The 19,021-nt window shown below is 46.2% G+C and overlaps 2 protein-coding genes across 11 annotated transcripts in view; both read right to left on the bottom strand.

The window, feature by feature from the left end:
* LOC145504576 (olfactory receptor 9S13-like) overlaps window positions 1-19,021 on the bottom strand; it is a 36,618-nt gene that overhangs the window by 9,431 nt on the left and 8,166 nt on the right. Inside the window, exons 1-12 of one of the 9 annotated variants that reach the window (XM_081485663.1) lie at window positions 16,782-17,168; window positions 15,442-15,641; window positions 14,669-15,140; window positions 12,579-12,704; window positions 11,215-11,268; window positions 10,454-10,889; window positions 9,814-10,035; window positions 6,523-7,365; window positions 5,761-5,844; window positions 5,176-5,669; window positions 2,473-3,461; window positions 1,335-1,409 (exon numbers count right to left, since the gene is read on the bottom strand). In XM_081485663.1, coding sequence (XP_081341789.1) covers window positions 2,507-3,457 — 951 coding nt within the window. In that variant the 5' untranslated portion in view covers window positions 3,458-3,461; window positions 5,176-5,669; window positions 5,761-5,844; ... (6 more) ...; window positions 15,442-15,641; window positions 16,782-17,168 and the 3' untranslated portion in view covers window positions 1,335-1,409; window positions 2,473-2,506. The other 8 variants (XM_081485666.1, XM_081485662.1, XM_081485661.1 and 5 more) reach the window with 8 other exon arrangements.
* Window positions 13,883-17,168, bottom strand: LOC145504581 (olfactory receptor 9S13-like). 2 transcript variants are annotated; one of them, XM_081485675.1, is made up of 4 exons: window positions 17,108-17,168; window positions 16,782-16,975; window positions 15,442-15,641; window positions 13,883-15,140 (listed from the first exon to the last, which is right to left on the bottom strand). In XM_081485675.1, exon 4 carries the CDS (start codon window positions 14,970-14,972, stop codon window positions 14,022-14,024), a length of 951 nt encoding a protein of 316 aa, XP_081341801.1. In that variant the 5' UTR covers window positions 14,973-15,140; window positions 15,442-15,641; window positions 16,782-16,975; window positions 17,108-17,168; the 3' UTR covers window positions 13,883-14,021. The 2 variants fall into 2 exon arrangements, with proteins under 2 accessions (XP_081341801.1, XP_081341800.1); XM_081485674.1 differs by having other exon boundaries at window positions 16,782-17,168.

Here is a 19,021-nt window from a genome sequence, read left to right as displayed (position 1 = left end):
ACCTACATACATAGCAGCGCCCTTCATCACAGGCAGAAGGTGGAAGAGACACAAGCGTTCACCAGTGAGTAAAATAGTAAACAAAATGTTGTGGTGTACATATGAGGGAATATTATTTAGCTTTTTAAAAGATTAAAATGCTGATATTTACTGCAACATGGATGAAACCTGAAGACATTTTGCTAAGTGAGATAACCAGACACACAAAAAGACAAACATTGTATGCTTTACTTATGTGAGATATCTAAAGTAGTCACATTCATAGAGACAAAACTAAAGTGTTGGCTGCCAGTGGTTGAGGCAGGGGAAACAGGGATTTACTGCTGAGGGGTATGCAGTTCAATTTTGCAAGATGGAATAAGTTCTGGAGATCTGTTACACAAGAAGGTAAATATGCTGAGCACTACTGAACTGTACACTTAACAGAAGGTACAACAAAAATATTGCTTTTCAAACACAATTAAAACTTATAACCTTAAAAAAATGTTAGCATAGAAACAGAATTTAAAGTACAGTATGGTCTTGAAATCCAAGGTGTTTATTGTACACTAACTCAATAATGTAACTAGAACCATTTAAGTTACATTTTGGAGTTCAGTGACTAATTAACACTGAACTCAAATTATAATGAGCTAGTAGATGTGGACTGAGAACCTATTAGGTGGCAGAAGATTGCAAAGCATGTACAGAATTTACAAACCAAATAAAACTCTTACATTTATAGAGATCTTCACTACAGTCTGAAAGGTAGGAAACATCGATGTAAAGAAAATCTGTAGTATTTTAAAAATTATTTTTCCCAGACTACTGGAGAAAATTTATTTCACATAATATCTGACAAGCTTTCCTGATTTAGTCCGAAGTCAGAATTAATGCTTTTACTAAAAATCATTGATTCCTTACTGTGTGTACAACTAAATTTTATATAATGGTGATAATTGTACAGTTATTGAGAAAAAAAGATTGTCCTTTTCTCCATTTCAAATTTGGATTAAGACAGTGTAGGTACAAGGATATCTTTTTGAACCCCCATAGAACGACACAGGATAAATGAGAGAGAAGGAGGAGGAGGAGGGGGCAGAGGAGAGGAAGGCGGAGAAGTGCAGGGGGAGGCAGTGGGGAATGAGGGTGAGGAGGAGGGCAAGGGGAAGTGGGTGGGAGACAGAGCCATACTATAGCCTGAGAGGATGAGAAGCACGACATCATGGAGATAATCTGGGGAACTCAGCAAAAAGTATATTATATCAGATGAATACAGTAACATACTACAGAGACAGAAATGATTTTGGAGAGCTCAAAGCAAAGACAAATGGGGCCAAGAATCCAGCAGATACCTTGGAGTGTGCTGGAAATAAGTGATGGTGGACAGCAATTTGATGCTTGGGTGTTGGCTCCTCCCCGAAGTTCTCCTGAGCAAAGAGATGGAGAACTATGATCAGAGACCACTCCCAAGTTCACTGGGCAAGTTCCTTGTAGGGACCATGGGAGTGGATGACTCTCCTGAAGGAGGACACCATGAGGAGGCCACTGGGCTCTGAGTCCAGGCTGTGTGTTGGGTCCATGGAGCACGAGGATGGATCTCTGAATGGGCAGGTCAAGACTGAGGGACAAGGCTCCTGGGGAGTGTAGGACAAGGCTAGGAACTTATGCTCCCTGCCAAGAAAGTTCACCATCTCTTACCATCCCCTCATTTCTTCTGTAGCCACCAGGACCATTACCCTTATTAATAGATGTCTGCACTGACCAAGCACCACTTGTTAGGGTCACAAGTAGGCAGGACAGTGTCACCTGCCAGGCCATGTGGTAAAGGGTCAATTGAGCTCTGAGAGTCAGGCATCCATGTTGACGCCCTGGGGTTCCCAGCCGCCGTCTGAGGGGAGAAACCCAGGACAGGGCGCACTGAGAGTTTCTGAAGCAGGGCACAGGGGCACCCTGCTGCCTTGCTGGTGTGGACAGTGGACAGGAGGGGAAGGTGGAAGAACAGCCACATTGCAGAATTGAAGGGGAACATGGTCTTCCTAACTTCTCCCATCTGGCAGTAGTAAACTCAGGCTATCACCAAGGAAGATGCAAGGCTGAGGGTGCTAGAGCCCCCCTTCTAGGTGGTCCAGGGGGCAGTTCTGAGCACACATTTACATTAGATTCAGGAAAGAAGTGAAGGAAATGGCCAGAGACTTTGTCTACTTACATACCTTCACTGGTAGAGTTGAACTTGGGACACATACTATGCCTCAAAGACGGTTCATCACTCTACTTACAAAGCTCAAGATTAGAGTCTCGCCCCATTGATGACATTAATTTTCTGATGCCAAAGAAAACGTCTCATTCACTTTATATCTCACACTTGAAATGCATGGCCGATGGTATGTGAAGGGTTGAATGAAATATTGGATGAAAGAATGAATTGAGGGAATAAGGAACAAATTCCTCCAACCAAACTTAGTGCCTCCCATGAAGCCATCTTGTCCTGACCTCAAGACACACTGCCTCTCCTGGCCACACTCCTTCACGGGGCTGTGTGCTTCTGGCCCAGTCTCCGCAGGGCATCCTTCACCTCCTTGTTTCTCAGACTGTAGATGAGGGGGTTGAGCATCGGGATGACCAGGGTGTAGAAGACAGAGACCACCTTGCCCTGCTCCATGGACTCCACAGCTCCTGGCTGGGCATATGTGACAAAGACGGTCCCATAATAGATGGACACGGCTGTCATGTGGGAGCCACAGGTGGAGAAGAGCTTGTGTCTCCCTCCTCCTGAGCGCATCCTGAGGATGGTCACTGTGATGTAGCCGTAGGAGACGAGGATCACAAGTATGGTGCCCACGATGATGAGGCCACAGATGCCAAACATGACCAGCTCATTAAGGGTCGTGTCAGCACAGGCAAGCTTGAGCAGAGGGGGCACATCACAGAAGAAGTGGTCGATGTGGTTGGAGCTGCAGAACGGGAGGCTGAATGTGAAGCTGGTCTGAAGAATGGAATTGACACAGCCCCCACAGTAGGTGCCCAGCACCAGGCGGGCACAGACCGAGGGGCACATGGAGATGGGGTAGCGCAGGGGGCTGCAGATGGCCACAAAGCGGTCATAGGCCATCACGGCCAAGAGGAATGCCTCAGTCGTGCCCACCGTGGAGAAGAAGAAGAACTGGGTGGCACATCCTGCAAACGTGATGACCTTGGAGGAGGACAGGAAGTTGACCAGGGCCTTGGGGGCGATGACAGACGAGTAACACAGGTCCACAGAGGAGAGGATCTTGAGGAAGAAGTACATTGGGGAGTGCAGACGGGCATCCAGGGTGATGACCACGATCATGGTGAGGTTCCCCAGGACGGCCACCACGTACAGAGCCAGGAACAGAGCAAAGAGCAGGGCCTGGGTCTGTGGATCACCCTCAAATCCCTCCAGCACAAACTCCTGCAAAGCCATCGCTGAAAGGTTTCCATTTCCATAGGGTGACATTTCCCTGAATGGGGCGACAGGGGCAGAGAGTCAAGAGCAGGAGAGAGGCAGTGAGGTGGGACAGGTCAAGGTCACACGGTGATCCTCCCATGGGGCACACAGACCCTTCCGTGCCTCACCGCCCGCAGACCAAGACACTATCCACCGCCCATTCCTCCTTTCAGATGAGCTCAGGCTAACCTGAAATTGTAAACATTTCTGCTGACTTGCACCTTCATAATCATGCCTGGAGCCCTCCCTCTCTGGGAGGCTCTGAGCTGCTGTCATGGGGTTGTTCCAGGGCTCCTCCACAGCTGAGTGTCTATGGTGTAAGTATGGCTTGCATCTCCTGGTCATTTATGAAAGACATGCTTTCCCTCCCCATGGGGATACTTCTGAGTTATGCCATTTCTACACTTTGAGTATGTAATCCTGCATGTTCTGCCCTTTATTTTAGCTCTACTTTAATTTCAGAAATTTTTAAGCACTTTCTGCCATCCTGACTCAACCCAGTGACGGTCCTATCTCTAGGCCAGGCCAGGACCAGAGCAGGGACCAATCCTCACCAGGCTAATGTGGGTGATTTGTCTGTCACCCCTGTAGACCCTGAGAGATATCTTAGCTTCATTGTCTCTGAGATTTGACTATCATGGCAACCAACAGCAGAGCTCTCTGAATCTTTGAGAATTTAAAGATTCTTTCCTGCTATGTCCTAATGTTGAATAATTCATGGAGAGGGGCCATCCCAGCTCTATGGTCTGAGAACCTGCCAGACAGGGACTGTGACACATTCAGGACGTGCCATGTCCTCCCCCTGTCCTTACTTCCATGCCACTGGCACTTTGGCACACTCCCTGTAGTGATTGCTTGGAGCAATGGGGGCCACCAACACGGTCACATCTGCTCAATGTCTGGGTCCTCCTGCTGGGTGCTGCTTCCTGTCCCTGTCACAGCCCAGACCTCCCTTGTCTGCCACACACACTCATGAAACATGAGGGCCAGTTGTGTGATGGCCAGAGGAATTAACAGGATATGATGCAACTTAAGAGGAGGAACAGGAAGGGTGGTTGGTTAGCACAGAGCCACAGAGCCTCCCAGGGAGGAGGGGGGATTAGTGAGAGGGGGAAAGCTGATTTTATAGGGGTTCATGTTTTCTAGAGGTCAGATCTGTAGCATCACCAAGCTGTCTGACTTTGAAAGAGTGAGTTCCCCAGGAGTGGAGGTGTGCAGACAGAGGCTGGAGGTCAGTGATGCCTGTGGAGGAGTGGTAACTTGCCACATTCCCTCTGAGACTGAAGTTCTCTTAGAAGGTTGTCTGTGAGAGCCAGGACTCTCTCTCAATAGAGGATGCGGATGAAAGACTAGGCTGTCCTATTTGGAATATTTAGGCTTTCCTTTCTGGAATATTTGACCCCGACTCTCACATGACAGCAGAGGTAGACAGTCTGACCTTGGGTGCCCAAGATCCTCTCGAATATGTGTTTGAAGCTGGTGCTAAGTGTGGTGGCCCCTATCCACCTTGGCCGCCCACCCCTGTGCAAATAGCCGTGTAGTCTCAGTGGCACCAAGGGACTGCCCCCTCTCCCTCTTCAGCTCTGCCTCCCTTGCAGTGAAGTGAGAGTGAGGAGGGACAGAGGTGGCCCCAGAGGAGCTGCTGATAGTCTGTCCAGGTCCTCTGGTTCTGGCTACCAGGAGCTCCCACGACATGGTTCAAACAGGGCGGACCGTGTTGAACTCACCTGCCCCTCTCTCTGTCCCCTCAGCCGGCCGGCATTCGTGGCACCTGCACGCTAGGATCTTTTGCTGGGGAGGATCTCTCTACCTGGCACAGCTGGGATTCAAGGCCTCAAGTGGCCAATTAGCTGCTGCCTAAGCTCTGAGTACGCTGGGACTCCCAACTCCCTGAGTCCCTGGAAGAGATAGTCCTATGGGTAAATTTCCTTTGATACATCTCAGCCCAAAACAAGAGGGGTAAGGAAGCCTGAAATTCCTCTGGAGCGCTGGGGTCCACCACATGAGAAGTGAATCAGAGGGACCCAGTGGCCATCCTTGGAAAGACTTCCCTAGGGCTGCAGGTGTGACTTCTGGCCCACAGCTCTTCCTTCCCCTTGGCTCATCCTGGAGTGTTGGTGTGATGAAGAGTGATGTGCAGGACTCTGTGTCTACGGGAGCAGCACAGTCCTCTCTAAGTCACAATATGGCCCTTCCCTCAGGGCAGGTCAAGTAAAAGTATCTGCTAAAACAAAATATTTTAATCCTGGACAGAAATCCCAAACCAAAGCATAAACGTGATTTATATTTACTATTAAAATATAGGGGCCAACCTTGTTGCACAGTGGTAAAGAATCCGCCTGCCAATGCCAGAGACACAGAAGATGTGGGTCCCATCTCTGGGTTGGGAAGATCCCCTGGAGAAAGAAATGGCCACTCATTCCAGTATTCTTGCCTGGAAGATTCCATGAACAGAGGAGCCTGTCAGGCTATAGTCCATCAGTCACAAAGAGTCAGACATGACTGAGTGACTGAACATACACACATTAAAATATAGGAAGTATGCAAGTGAAAAGCTGGAGAAACTTGTATCATGAATATCCTAGGAAAACCAAGGCTTTTGTGGCTCAATAATCATCAAAATACAAAATAGACCTCAGGAGAAAATTTTGCTCATAAAGGGACATTTCATAATTCAAATGTTCAATCATACTGGGTAATGTGAAAAATTTAAATATGTATACAACTAATAAAGATTTAAAATATGTATTGTAAAAACCGACAGAAATGAAAAGAAATGCAAATCTCCAAAGCATGGTTGATATTTTATCATGCTTCTCTCAGTAACTGATAGAACAAGCAGAAATATTGTAGTTATATGCTAGAATTGGTTCAAAGTATCAACCACATGGACCTCCCTGGCATCAGTTCAGTTCTGTCACTCAGTCATGTCAGACTCTTTGTGACACCATGGACTGCAGCATGCCAGGCTTCCCTTTACATCACCAACTCCCATAAAATTGCTCAAACTCATAATTATGAGTCGATGATGCCATCCAACCATCTCATCCTCTGTCATCCCCTTCTTCTCCCACCTTCAATCTTTCCCAACATCAGGGTCTTTTCCAATGAGTCAGTTCTTTGCATCAGGTGGCCAAAGTATTGGAGTTTCACCTTCAGCATCATTCCTTCCAATGAATACTCAGGACTGATTTCCTTTAGGATTAACTAATTTGATCTCCTTGCAGTCCAAGGGACTCTCAAGAGTGTTCTCCAACACCACAGTTCAAAAGCATCAATTCTTCAGTGCTCAGCTTTCTTTATAGTCCAACTCTCACATTTACATGACTACTGGAAAAACCATAGCTTTGACTAGACAGAAGTTTGTTGGCAAAGTAATGTCTTTGCTTTTTAATATGCTGTCTAGGTTGGTCATAGCTTTTCTTCCAAGAAGCAAACATCTTTGAATTTCATGGCTGCAGTCACCATCTGCAGTGATTTTGGAGCCCCCCAAAAATAGTCTCTCACTGTTTCCACTGTTTCCCCATCTATTTGCCATGGAGTGATGGGACAAGATGCCATGATCTTAGTTTTCTGGATGTTGAGTTTTAAGCCAACTTTTTCACTCTCTTCTTTCACTTTCATCAAGAGGCTCTTTAGTTCTTCACTTTCTGCCATTAGGGTGGTGTCATCAGCATATCTGAGGTCATTCATATTTCTCCCAGCAATCTTGATTCCAGCTTGTGCTTCGTCAGCCTGGCATTTTGCATGATTTACTCTGCATAGAAGTTAAACAAGGAGGAGACAATATACAGCCTGATATACTCTTTTCCCAATGTGAAACCAGTCTGTTGTTCCATATTTGGTTCTAACTGTTGCTTCTTGACCTGCATCCAGATTTCTCAGTAGGCAGGTAAGGTGTTCTGGTATTCCTATCTCTTGAAGAAATGAAAAAGGAGAGGTTACAACAGACAATGCAGAAATACAAAGGATTATAAGAGACTATTATGAACAACTATGTGGCAATAAAGTGGATAACCTGGAAGAAATGGACAGATTCTTAGAAAAGTTCAATCTTCCAGACTGAATGAAGAAGAAATAGAAATTATGAACAACTCAATTACAAGGACTGAAATTGAAGCTGTGATAAAAGAAAAAAAAATCCCAAAAAACAAAAGCCCAGAGCTGGATGACTTCACAGGGGAATTCTATCAAACATTTAGAGAGGAGCTAATGCCTATCCATCTAAAACTGTTTCCAAAAAGTTGCAGAGGAAGGAACACTTCCAAACTCATTCTACGAGGCCACCATCACCCTGATACCAAAACCAGACAAAGACACCACAAAAAAAGAAAACTATAGGCCAATATCAGTGATGAACATAGAAGCAAAAATCTTCAACAAAAATTTAGAAAATAGAAATCAGCAACACATCAAAAAGCTCATACACCATGATCAAGTTGGGCTTTTTTCCAGGGATGCAAGGATTCTTCAGTATAAGAAAATCAATCAATGTGATACACCATATTAACAAATTTAAATATAAAACCCAAATGATAATCTCAATAGATGCATAAAAAGCCTTTGACAAAATTCAGCACCCATTTATGATGAAAACTCTTCAAAAAATGGGCATAAAAGGAACCTACCTCAATATAGTAAAGGCCATATATGATATGTCTACAGCAAACATTATTCTCAATGGTGAAAAGCGGAAAGCACTCCCTCTAAGATCAGGAACAAGACAAGGGTGTCCACTTTCACCACTATTATTCAACATAGTTCTGGGAGTCCTAGCTACAGCAATCAGAGAAGAAAAATAAATAAAAGGAATCCAGATCAGAAAAGAAGAAGTAAAGCTCTCACTGTTTGCAGATGATATGATACTGTACAGAGAAAACCCTAAGGACAGTATCAGAAAATTACTAGAGCTAATCAGTGAATTTAGCAAAGTTGCAAGATGCAAAATCAATACACAGAAATCACTTGCATCTCTATATACTAACAATGCAAAATCATAAAGAGAAATTAAGGAATCAGTCCCATTCACCATTGCAACAAAAAATTAAATAGCTAGGAGTAAACTTACCTAAGGAGACAAAAGAACTGTACACAGAAAATTATAAGACACTAATGAAAGAAATCAAAGATGACATAAATAGATGGAGAGGTATCCCATGTTCCTGGGTAGGAAGAATCAATATTGTGAAAATGGTTATACTACCAAATGCAACCTGCAGATTCAATGCAATCCCTGTCAAATTACCAATGGCATTTTTCACAGAACTAGAACAAAAAAATTCACAATTCATATGGAAACACAAAAGACCCTGAATAGTCAAAGCAGTCTTGAGAAAGAAGAATGGAGCTGAAGGAATCAACCTTCCTGACTTCAGGTTATACTACAAAGCTACAGTCATCAAGGCAGTATGGTACTGGCACAAAAACAGAAATATATACCAATGGAACAAGATAGAAAGCCCAGAAATAAACCCATGCACCTATGGGTACCTTATTTTTGACAAAGAAGACAAGAATATATAATGGGGCAAAAACCGCCTCTTCAGTAATTGGTGCTGGAAAAACTGGACAGCTGCATGTAAAAGAATTAAATTAGAACACTTCCTAATACCACACACAAAGATAAATTCAAAATGGATTAAAGACCTAAATGTAAGACCAGAAGCTATAAAACTCTTCGAGGAAAATATAGGCAGAACACTCGATGACATAAATCAAAGCAAGATCCTCTCTGACCCACCTCCTAGAGAAATGGAATTAAAAACAAAAGTAAACAAGTGGGACCTGATTAAACTTAAAAGCTTTTGCACAGCAAAGGAAGCTATAAGCAAAGTGAAAAGACAACCCTCAGAATGGGAGAAAATAATAGCAAATGAAACAATTGACAAAGGATTAATTTCCAAAATATACAAGCAGCTCATACAACTCAATACCAGAAAAACAAATAACCCAATCAAAAAGTGGGAAAAAGACCTAAACAGACATTTCTCCAAAGAAGACATACAGATGGCTAACAAGCACATGAAAAGATGCTCAACATCGCTCATTATTAGAGAAATGCAAATCAAAACTACAATGAGATACCACCTCATACCAGTCAGAATGGCCATCATCAACCGGAGGGATGATATGGGGAGGGAGGTGGAAGGGGGGTTTTGGAAGGGAAAACATGTACACCCATGGTGGATTCATATCAATGTATGGCAAAACAAACAAACAAAAATAAAGGTAGTTGTGAAAAAATTAAAAAAATAAAACATTATATAATAAAAAAAATAATCTTATTTATATTTATTTCTTGGCTGTGCTGCGTCTTCGTTGCTGTGCAGGCTTTTCTCTAGTTGCAGATGGTGGGGACTACTTACTCTTCACTGTGGTGTGCAGCTGCTCATTGCTGCACACTCTCATTGCTGTGGCACACACTCATTGCTGTGGCTTCTCTTTTGCGGAGCACTGGCTCTGGGGCACGCAGGCTTCAGTAGCTGCAGCTCCCCAGCTCTAGAGCACAGGCTCAGCGTTGCAGTGCACAGCCTTTGTTGCTCCATGCCATGTGGGATCTTCCTGGATTGTGATCAAACTCATGTCACCTGCATTGGTAAGCAGATTCTTTTACAACAAAGCCACCTTGGAAGCCCAAAAATGTTGAAAAATCTTATCTCTATTAAGAGGATAACATCCAGGATATATAAATAATTTCTACAATTAAACAGACCAATAACCAAATTGGAAGTGTTCATACTACTTGAAGATTCCTCTAAAGATGATCTATAAATTGCAAGCAAACATATAAGGAAATGCTCAAAATCACTAATCATTAGGAAAATGAAAATAAGAAAGACATAACACTTCATAATCATTATGAGGGTTACTGTGAGGAAAACATGTTGACTAGGATGTAAAGAAACTGAAATTGTTTTACACTGTTGGTGGGGATACGAAATGGTACAGCCATGATGAAAAGTACTCTATAGGCTTCACAGGTGGCACTCGTGGTAAAGAACCCACCTATTAATGCAGGAGATGTAAGAGACTTGGGTTTGATCCCTGGGAAAATCCCCTGGAAGAGGAAATGGTAACCCATTCCAGTATTCTTGCCTGGAGAATTCCATGGACAGAGGATCCTGGCAGGCTATAGTCCTTGGGTTGCAAAGAATGGACTGCTGGTGGGAATATGAAATAATGCAGTTCAGTTCAGTCATTCAGTCATGCATGAATCTTTGTGACCCCATGGACTGCAGCATGCCTGGCTTCCCTGTCCATCACAAACTCCCGGAGCTTGCTCAAACTCATGTCCATCAAATTGGTGAGGCCATCCAACCATCTCATCCTCTGTCATCCCCTTCTCCTCCCGCCTTCAATCTTTCCCAGAGTCAGCGTCTTTTCCAATGAGTCAGTTCTTCACATCAGGCGCAGCCATGATGAAATGTCCTATATAGTTCTCCTCAAAATTAAAAAAAAATACCATATGATAAAATCAAACATCTGATAATATACTAAAAAGCAGTCTCTCTGAGATATATGCATGCCTATTTACACAGCACATTCTTTCTCATAGCTAAAAGGTGGAGGCAACACAAGTGTCCCTTGGTGGATGAAGAGATAAACAAAAATCCATCACATACGCATGTGATGGAATACTAGTCAGCCTTAAAAAGGATAGAAATCCTGCCATATCCACGTTGCCCATTTGCAACATGGGCACACCTTGAGGACACTATGCTAAGTGAAACAATCAGACGCAAAAAGACAAAAGCTGTATGTTTTACTTATCTGGGGCATCTGAAGAAGTCACATTCGTGAGACAGGAAGTAGAATGATGGCTGCCAGCGGTGGAGATAAGGGGGAAACAGGGAGTTATTGATTAGGGGTATGGAGTTCCAGGTTTTTAAGATGAAAACATTCTGGAGATCTGATACACAGAAGGTGAATATGCTAAACACTACTGAACTGTACAAGGAAAATTAGAACAAAAGTTATATTTTACGTTAAAAGGTAGAAACTTTTGAAGCTTCCTATAAAATCAACATCAAAACCACAATACAGTCTTCCAGTGCAATGTGTTTATTGTCCATCTAAACACAATAAACAAACTAGAGCTGTATCATGTATATTTTGGAGTTCAATGACTAATTAACACTGAACTCAAATTATAATCAGGCAGTAGGTGTGAACTGAGAACCCACTGTGTACCAGCAGCTTGCAAAGCTATAACACGATGAAAAAAGCAAACAAACCACTTCTAACATCGTACAGTGATCTTCACTACAATCTGACATGTAGCTTTACACAGAGGTAAAGTCAATGTGCATAGTTTAAAAATCAGTTTCTTCAAGAGTGTTGGAGAATTTCTACCATACCTAATATTGAACCAGCTTTCTTGATTTAGTCAAACTCAGAATTAATGATCTTTTACTAAGATTCACTGATTCCTTAATATTTGTACCATTAAATTTTACTATAATGGATGATGGCAAATCTACACTTGCATAGAAAAATATTACATTTTCCATTTTCCTTTAGAACTTTTGATTGAGGTAGTAGAAGAAAACTTATGGAATCAAAAAACACAGTGAGAAAGAGGAAGAAGAGGGAAAGAGAGAACGATGAAGGAGGGAAGGGGGAAGGAGGGAAAATGAGGAGCAGTGAGATGAGGAGACAAGGGAGAGTGGGAGACAGGATGATACAACCTGGAAAGAAAAGATATTTTGGGAAGAACTGGCAAAGGTGGAATTAATTATGAAGGCCAGATATGAGACAGTGGGAATAAGAATTGAGCAGAGACCTTGAGGTATGCTCCATCTGAGCAGTAGTGAGCAGCAATCTGATGGCCTGGGGTTATAGCCTCTCCCCAGCCCTCCTGTGCAGGAGAGCAGGGAGATGGAGAGCTGTGATCAGAGAGACGGGCCACGTCCCCACTGATGATACAGGAAAGAGAGGACAACCTCCTGGTAGTGACCATGGGAGTGATGACTCTACCAAAGGAGATATGACAAGGAGGCCATTGACTCTCAGTCCAGGCTGTGTGTTGGGTCCATGGAGCCCAAGGATGGGTCTCTGAACAGGCAGGTGACGACCAAGGATCCAGTTCCCCCAGGGAGTGTGAGACAGAGGGCCAGGGAGCTGTGCTCACCATCAGGAACGTGCATCCTCTCTCTCCACCCCCTGCTCTCCGCAGCAGCACCAGGACCTCCATCCTTATTTAGAGATTTCTGTGCTGACGAGACACCATTTGTTAGGGTCACAGGTAGTCAGGACACTGTCACCAGTTAGGCAGATGGTAAAGTCAATAGTTTAGCAGTGAACGGTGTGCCAGATTCATGGTCTCCAAAGGAAAAGATTTAACTCTGGGACCAAAGCCAGTCTCAGTCACTCAGAATTTTGTATAAATTTTACTTAAAGTGAAAGTGACAGAAAAATGTTCTGTCGTATAGAAGACGTCATAAAGGGACGTAGACATCCGAAGGGGGTAGGAGAGTACCTACCTCACTAGTTTAAGCAGGGCCTTATATACTTCTCAACTAGCTGCTGAGAACAGATTAAAAATACCTCAAGGCTGTGAGAATTTTGTCCAGACCCTTTCCTGTAACATACATCCTGGGATGACATCAGTATGAGATTAGCCAGAAGGAACACGTTAACCCAGAGCTCAGAGGTATGGAAATTTTTACGCAGACTGTCTCCCTTCACATACATCCAAAGCTCAAAAAAAAAGCATGCCTTTGAACAAGAGATACTGCTGCCTGCAAGACCTACTTGTCTAAGGCAGAAGAATGTGAGAAAGAAGGAATGTTTACCTCCTCCTTAAAGGGTCTTACTTAGGCTTGGACTCCTTATCAACCTGCCTAAGTTAACTCTCTCAAAGGGTCAGTGGTACTTTGGGTGTCAGGCATCCATGCTGACTCCCTGGGGCTCCCAGCTGCTGTCTGAGGGGAGAACCCAGGACAGGGAGCACCAGGAGCCTCTGAAGCAGGAGCACATGCGCTCCCTGCTGCCCTGCTGGGTGGAGGCATCAGGGGACAGAACGGGGAGGAGGAGGAACAGCCCCACTGCAGGATTCAGGGGGAGCACGGTCTTCCTACCTCCTCTAGGTGGCTCTGGGTGACCCCAGGCCATCACCAAGGAAAGGCCAAGGCCGAGTGTCCTAAGGCCCCTGCTAGGTAGCCCAGGGAGATTGCTGAACACAGATTTACAAGGATTCAGCCTTGAAGTATAGAGAGAGATCTCAGAATTTTTTAGTCATGTACCTTCACTGGTAGATTTGAATTGGGACCCATATCCTGCTTCAAAGACTCCCTGTTCATGACTCTGCCTACTGTGTGTTACCAAACGTCAAGTTTAGGGTCTTATCTGGGAACCACTAGTCTTTTGGTGGCCAAGATGCTTTATCCATCTTTGCATCTCACACTTGTGTACGTGTTTCATGATGTGCTTCCCTGAAAGGTTGAATAAGATATTTAATGAAAGAATGAATTGGGTGAATGAGGAATGAATTTGTCAAACCAACCACAGTGCCTCCCCCAAAGCCCTCTTGTCTCCTCCTCAGGACACACTGTCCCCCTCTGGTCACCCTCCTTCACGGGGCTGTGTGCTTCTGCCCCAGTCTCCGCAGGGCATCCTTCACGTCCTTGTTTCTCAGACTGTAGATGAGGGGGTTGAGCATCGGGATGACCAGGGTGTAGAAGACAGAGACCACCTTGCCCTGATCCATGGACTCCACAGCTCCCGGCTGGGCATACATGACAAAAAGGGTCCCATAAAAGAGGGACACGGCTGTCATGTGGGAGCCGCAGGTGGAGAAGAGCTTGTGTCTCCCTCCTCCTGAGCGCATCCTGAGGATGGTCACTGTGATGTAGCCGTAGGAGATGAGGACCACGAGTGTGGTGCCCACGATGATGAGGCCACAGAGGCCAAACATGACCAGCTCATTGAGGGTCGTGTCAGCACAGGCAAGCTTGAGCAGAGGCGGCACATCACAGAAGAAGTGGTCGATGTGGTTGGAGCTGCAGAACGGGAGACTGAACGTGAAGCTGGTCTGCAGGATGGAGTTGAAGCAGCCCCCACAGTAGGAGCCCAGCACCAGGCGGGCACAGACCGAGGGGTGCATGGAGATGGGGTAGCGTAGGGGGCTGCAGATGGCCATGAAACGGTCATAGGCCATCACGGCCAAGAGGAAAGCTTCAGTGGTGCCCATTAAAGAGAAAAAGAAAAACTGAATGATACATCCCTCAAACGTGATGACCTTGGAGGAGGACAGGAAGTTGACCAGGGCCTTGGGGGCGATGACAGATGAGTAACACAGGTCCTCAAAGGAGAGGATCTTGAGGAAGAAGTACATTGGGGAGTGCAGACGGGCATCCAGGGTGATGACCACGATCATGGTGAGGTTCCCCAGGACGGCCACCACATACAGGGCCAGGAACAGAGCAAAGAGCAGGGCCTGGGTCTGCGGGCCGCCCTCAAATCCCTCCAGCACAAACTCCTGCAGAGCCATCACTGAGAGGTTTCCGTTTCTGTGGGGTTGCATGGCCCTGAGCTGGTGATACGCAGAGTAGACAGCAGAGAGCAGGCGGGGGCAGCGAAAGGGAGCAGGTCAAGGTCAAAAGGTTCTCTTGCAGACCAGAGAGCCTTCAGTGCCTCACTGTCCACTGACTAAGAGACCACAGCTGCCCATCTCTGATGTGCTCAGACTAACCTGAAATGGCAAAGATTTCCTCCAGTTCACTAAATCACAAATATGCAGATTTCCTTCCCTCTGTGGGAAAGTCTGAGTTGCTATTTATTGGGGCAGGGCTGGGTGCTTCAGTGAGACCTTGCAGCGTGAGCAATGTTGCAGCCCCTTTTCCCTCCTCTCAGAGAAAAGCTTCCCACCCCCAAGGGGATGCCCCCTAATGGTGCCATTTGCACACTTGCTCGTGTATCTTATCTTAAATTATCTGTGCCTCATTAACTAATTCATTAATTTTAGAAATGTGAAATGAGGGCCTCATACTTACCTGCTCTTGAGCTGGTGATGATTCCATCTCCAGGAAGGGAAGAGAGCAGGAACCAGCCACCACGAGGCAGATTTGTATGTTTTCTGTCTGTTTCTCCTGCAACCCCTGAGCCCCATCTCAGCTTCACTGTCTGGAGCCTGGACCACGGTGTCATGCTGTCAGCAGGGTGCTGTGTATCCTTGAGGACCTCAGGGAGCCTCCTGCCAATGTCCCAGTGTTGGAAAAAATGTAGAGGGGGACAGCCCACCTCCATGATCTGAGAAGCAGCAGGATGGGGGCTGCGACACTTTCAGGAGATGGGCATGTCCTTCCCTGTCCTGGCTCCTCGAAACACCCTGTGAGGTGACTGCTTAGAGCCGTGGGAGCCTCCAAAACAGTCACATCTGCTCAATGTCTGGGTCTTCCTGCTGGGTGCTGCTTCCTGTCCCTGTCACAGCCCAGACCTCCCTTGTCTGCACTGCACGGGGCTGACCACCAGACTCACGTGGGACGTGGGGACCCGCTGTGTGATGGCCAGAGGAATGGTCGAGGAATGGCTGAGGAGGGAAGGATGGTGGGCACAGAGCCTCAGTGCCTCTTGGTGAGTGTGTGTGGGGGGGTTACTGAGAGGGTGGAGGCTGATTTCAAAGAGATTCCACATTTCTTAGAGGTCAGATCTGCAACATCATGGAGCTGGCTGCCCTTGGAGGGAGGGAGTTTCCCAGAAGTGGGGGTGTGCAGGCAGAGGGTGGTGGTCAGTGGTGCCTGTTGAGGAGCAATGGCCCCCATGTTCCCTCCCAGCCTGAAGTTCTTAGAAGGTGACCCATGAGAGGCAAGACTTTCCCGTAGAAGTGCGAGTGAAAGAGCGGGTTGTCCAGCGTTTCTTTCCTGGGCTATTTGACTCCAACCCTCACATGACAGCAGAGGGGGACAGTCAGACCAGGGGTGCCCAGGATGGCTCCTCTCAAATCAGGTTTTGATCTGGGTGCTATGCGTGGAGTTGGGGTCTGCCCAGCACACCCTGGTCACCCGCCGCATACACGGAACCCCCTCTGGGCATACCCGAGATGGCCATGCCCTTGTCGCCCATCTCTGCTCACTCCCGGCTCGTGCTCACAATGGAGCCTCTTTGACCGGAGTGACCGACTCCCACCCTAACCCTCAGGCTGCCTTGTCTCTCCGTCCCCTGGGATACCCAGTTTCCTGTCCCTGTTCTGTTTCCCAGGACAACTCATCCACCTCAGAGACCTTGGGTCAGCACGACAGTGACCCCTAGGATGCCTGGGGAAGCATATGAGGAGAGATTGACATTTTCATCCTGAACGCCAAGTCGCGGTTTGATTTTTGAAAAACAAACTCACATTCCTTTGGCTTGTTGAAATGACCCAGTAGGGCTGTGGCGGTGGCTTCAATAAACCTGCCCCTGAGTTGATCCTAAGAAACACTTTCCCAGACGAAGCCGAAGAATCAGTGTTGTCTGCCAGACTCTCTCTGTAGTGACTGCATCCCGAGCCCTTTCATTGTGAATCTAGTCGCTCTGGTGTGGTCTGAGGTCCTGCAGAACCAGCAGGACTGTGAGCTATTCTGAAATTCAGAGTCTCAGGCACTGAATTAAAACCTACATTTATACAACATCCCCTGATTGTTTCCACTCTCATGAAAGTTCAGACCCGCTGCCCTAACTGACCCTGCCCAGTGCAGTGGGGAGTAGGGGACCATGTTGTCCAGGATCCAGGTCCCCAGGACTCACCTGTCAGTGATGCTGACCACGCCCTGCTGAGTGATGACCACAGTGCTCCTGTGATGTCAGGAGAGGCATGGCTCACCCAGGACCCTGTGCTCCCAGGGAGGACAGGACTCCTGACCCAGGTCTGTGCTGATGATAATGGCGTGGCACTGAGGACCCCCTCCCTCGTCCACCTCTGGCTTCCTGTGCAGGGAAGGGAGAGTGGGGAGGAGGCAAAGGAGGGCAGCAGGCTCTGGCTGCAGGAACTCCTGGGTCTTGATGGAAGCAGAGCAGGGCATGGACTCAGTCACCTGACTCTCCACATTATCTGTCGTCTGGGTAATATGTCAGGTTCCTGTACCTTGGGGTCACTCTGCTGGAAAGATGCTCTCTATTGGCAGGTCTGGGACCTGAGGCCTCGAAAGGCCAATTAGGTGAGACCTGGGCTTCTGAGTGCGCTGGGACTCACAACCCGCTGGGTCCCAGGAGCTGCAGTCCTGTGGCCAACCGTCCTTTGATACATCTCAGTCCAGTACAGGGGAGGCAGGAAGACCAAAGCCCATTAGGGAGCCCTGAGTCGGGGTGGGGCAAGCTGTAGAGAAACGCAGACAACTTATACGGACCCTATGGCCGTCCTTGGAAAGATCTCCCCGGGCGGCAGGTGGGGCCTCCTGGCCCACAGCCCTTTCTCCTCCTCTGCTCCATCCTCATCTGTCGCTGTGAGGAAAAGTGAGAGGTGGGGAGTCTGTGCCCCGGGCAACAGCACAGCCCTTTCTATGAAGCCTGTTACCATTAGGACCCGTTTCATGCTACAATTGTCCTGGTTTTGGCTGTTCGGATTCTCTCCAAGGCAGCCCTACACTCAGTGTGCTCAGTGGCTTCAGATGTGTCCAACTCTGTGCGACCCCAGCGACTGTAGCCCACCAGGCTCCTCTGTCCATGGGCTTCTCCAGGCAAGAACACTGGAGTGGGTTGCCATTTCCTTCTCTGGGGGATCTTCCCAATCCAGGGATCAAATCCATGATTCTTACGTCTCCTACATTGGCAAGGGAGTTTTTTACCACTAGCACCACCTGGGAAGCACTAAATATATCCACTAAAAAAATGTTAATCCTGGCTGGAAAAGGAAAACCAAGATACACATGTGATAAATGTTTAATATTAAAATACAGAAAATATGCTGGATAAAGTTGTATTGTAAACATTCTTTTAAAAAAACATAAGACTGGGTGACTCAATAATTATTTGAAAAAGTAGTTTTCAGGACTGAATGTTCATGTGGTGACATTTTATAATGAGAATGTTTTATCCTGGATAATGTGAGCTTTCAACTGGATAATGTGAAATTTTAAATTTGTGTACAACTAATAGAGATTTAAAATATAAAAACTGACAGAATTAAAGTGAAATGCATACTTCAAATTACAGTTGATATCTTAACACACCTCGCAATAATAATGAAACAGGTGAAAACTGTAGTCATTTGTTAGACTGATTCGAAATATTAACTTAATGGACTCACTTGGCATAGACGAACACTATACTGAGCAATTGCAGAATATAAATTCCCTTGAAGCACACTGAACATCACTGTATAAGGTGAATGGTGTCTCCTCTAAAAATGTCTACCCAGACATTCAGAAGGTGATCTTATTTTCATTTAGGGTCTTTCCAAATGAATGAGTTAGGATGAGGTCATGCTGGATCAGATGGACCCTAATCCAATGACTGGTGTCCTTATAAGAAGAGGGACCGATACAGAGACACAAGACACATGGACAAAGGGCATGTAAAGACTGGGCAGAGGTTGGAATGATGCGGCAACAGGGGAATGAATGCCAAGGATGCCAGGAGCCTCCAGGAAGAGGCAAGGAA

The sequence above is a fragment of the Giraffa tippelskirchi genome, chromosome 5 (assembly GCF_054371585.1).
Source record: "Giraffa tippelskirchi isolate mGirTip1 chromosome 5, T2T-mGirTip1v1.2.pri, whole genome shotgun sequence".
Taxonomy (NCBI): Eukaryota; Metazoa; Chordata; class Mammalia; order Artiodactyla; family Giraffidae; genus Giraffa; species Giraffa tippelskirchi.
Note: the sequence above shows the minus strand (reverse complement) of the source record. Positions and strands in the feature narration are given on the sequence as shown.

Bases quoted from the DNA above. Each gene is read 5' to 3' on its own strand.
- LOC145504581 (XM_081485674.1), bottom strand. From the start codon at position 14,972: ATGCAACCCCACAGAAACGGAAACCTCTCAGTGATGGCTCTGCAGGAG.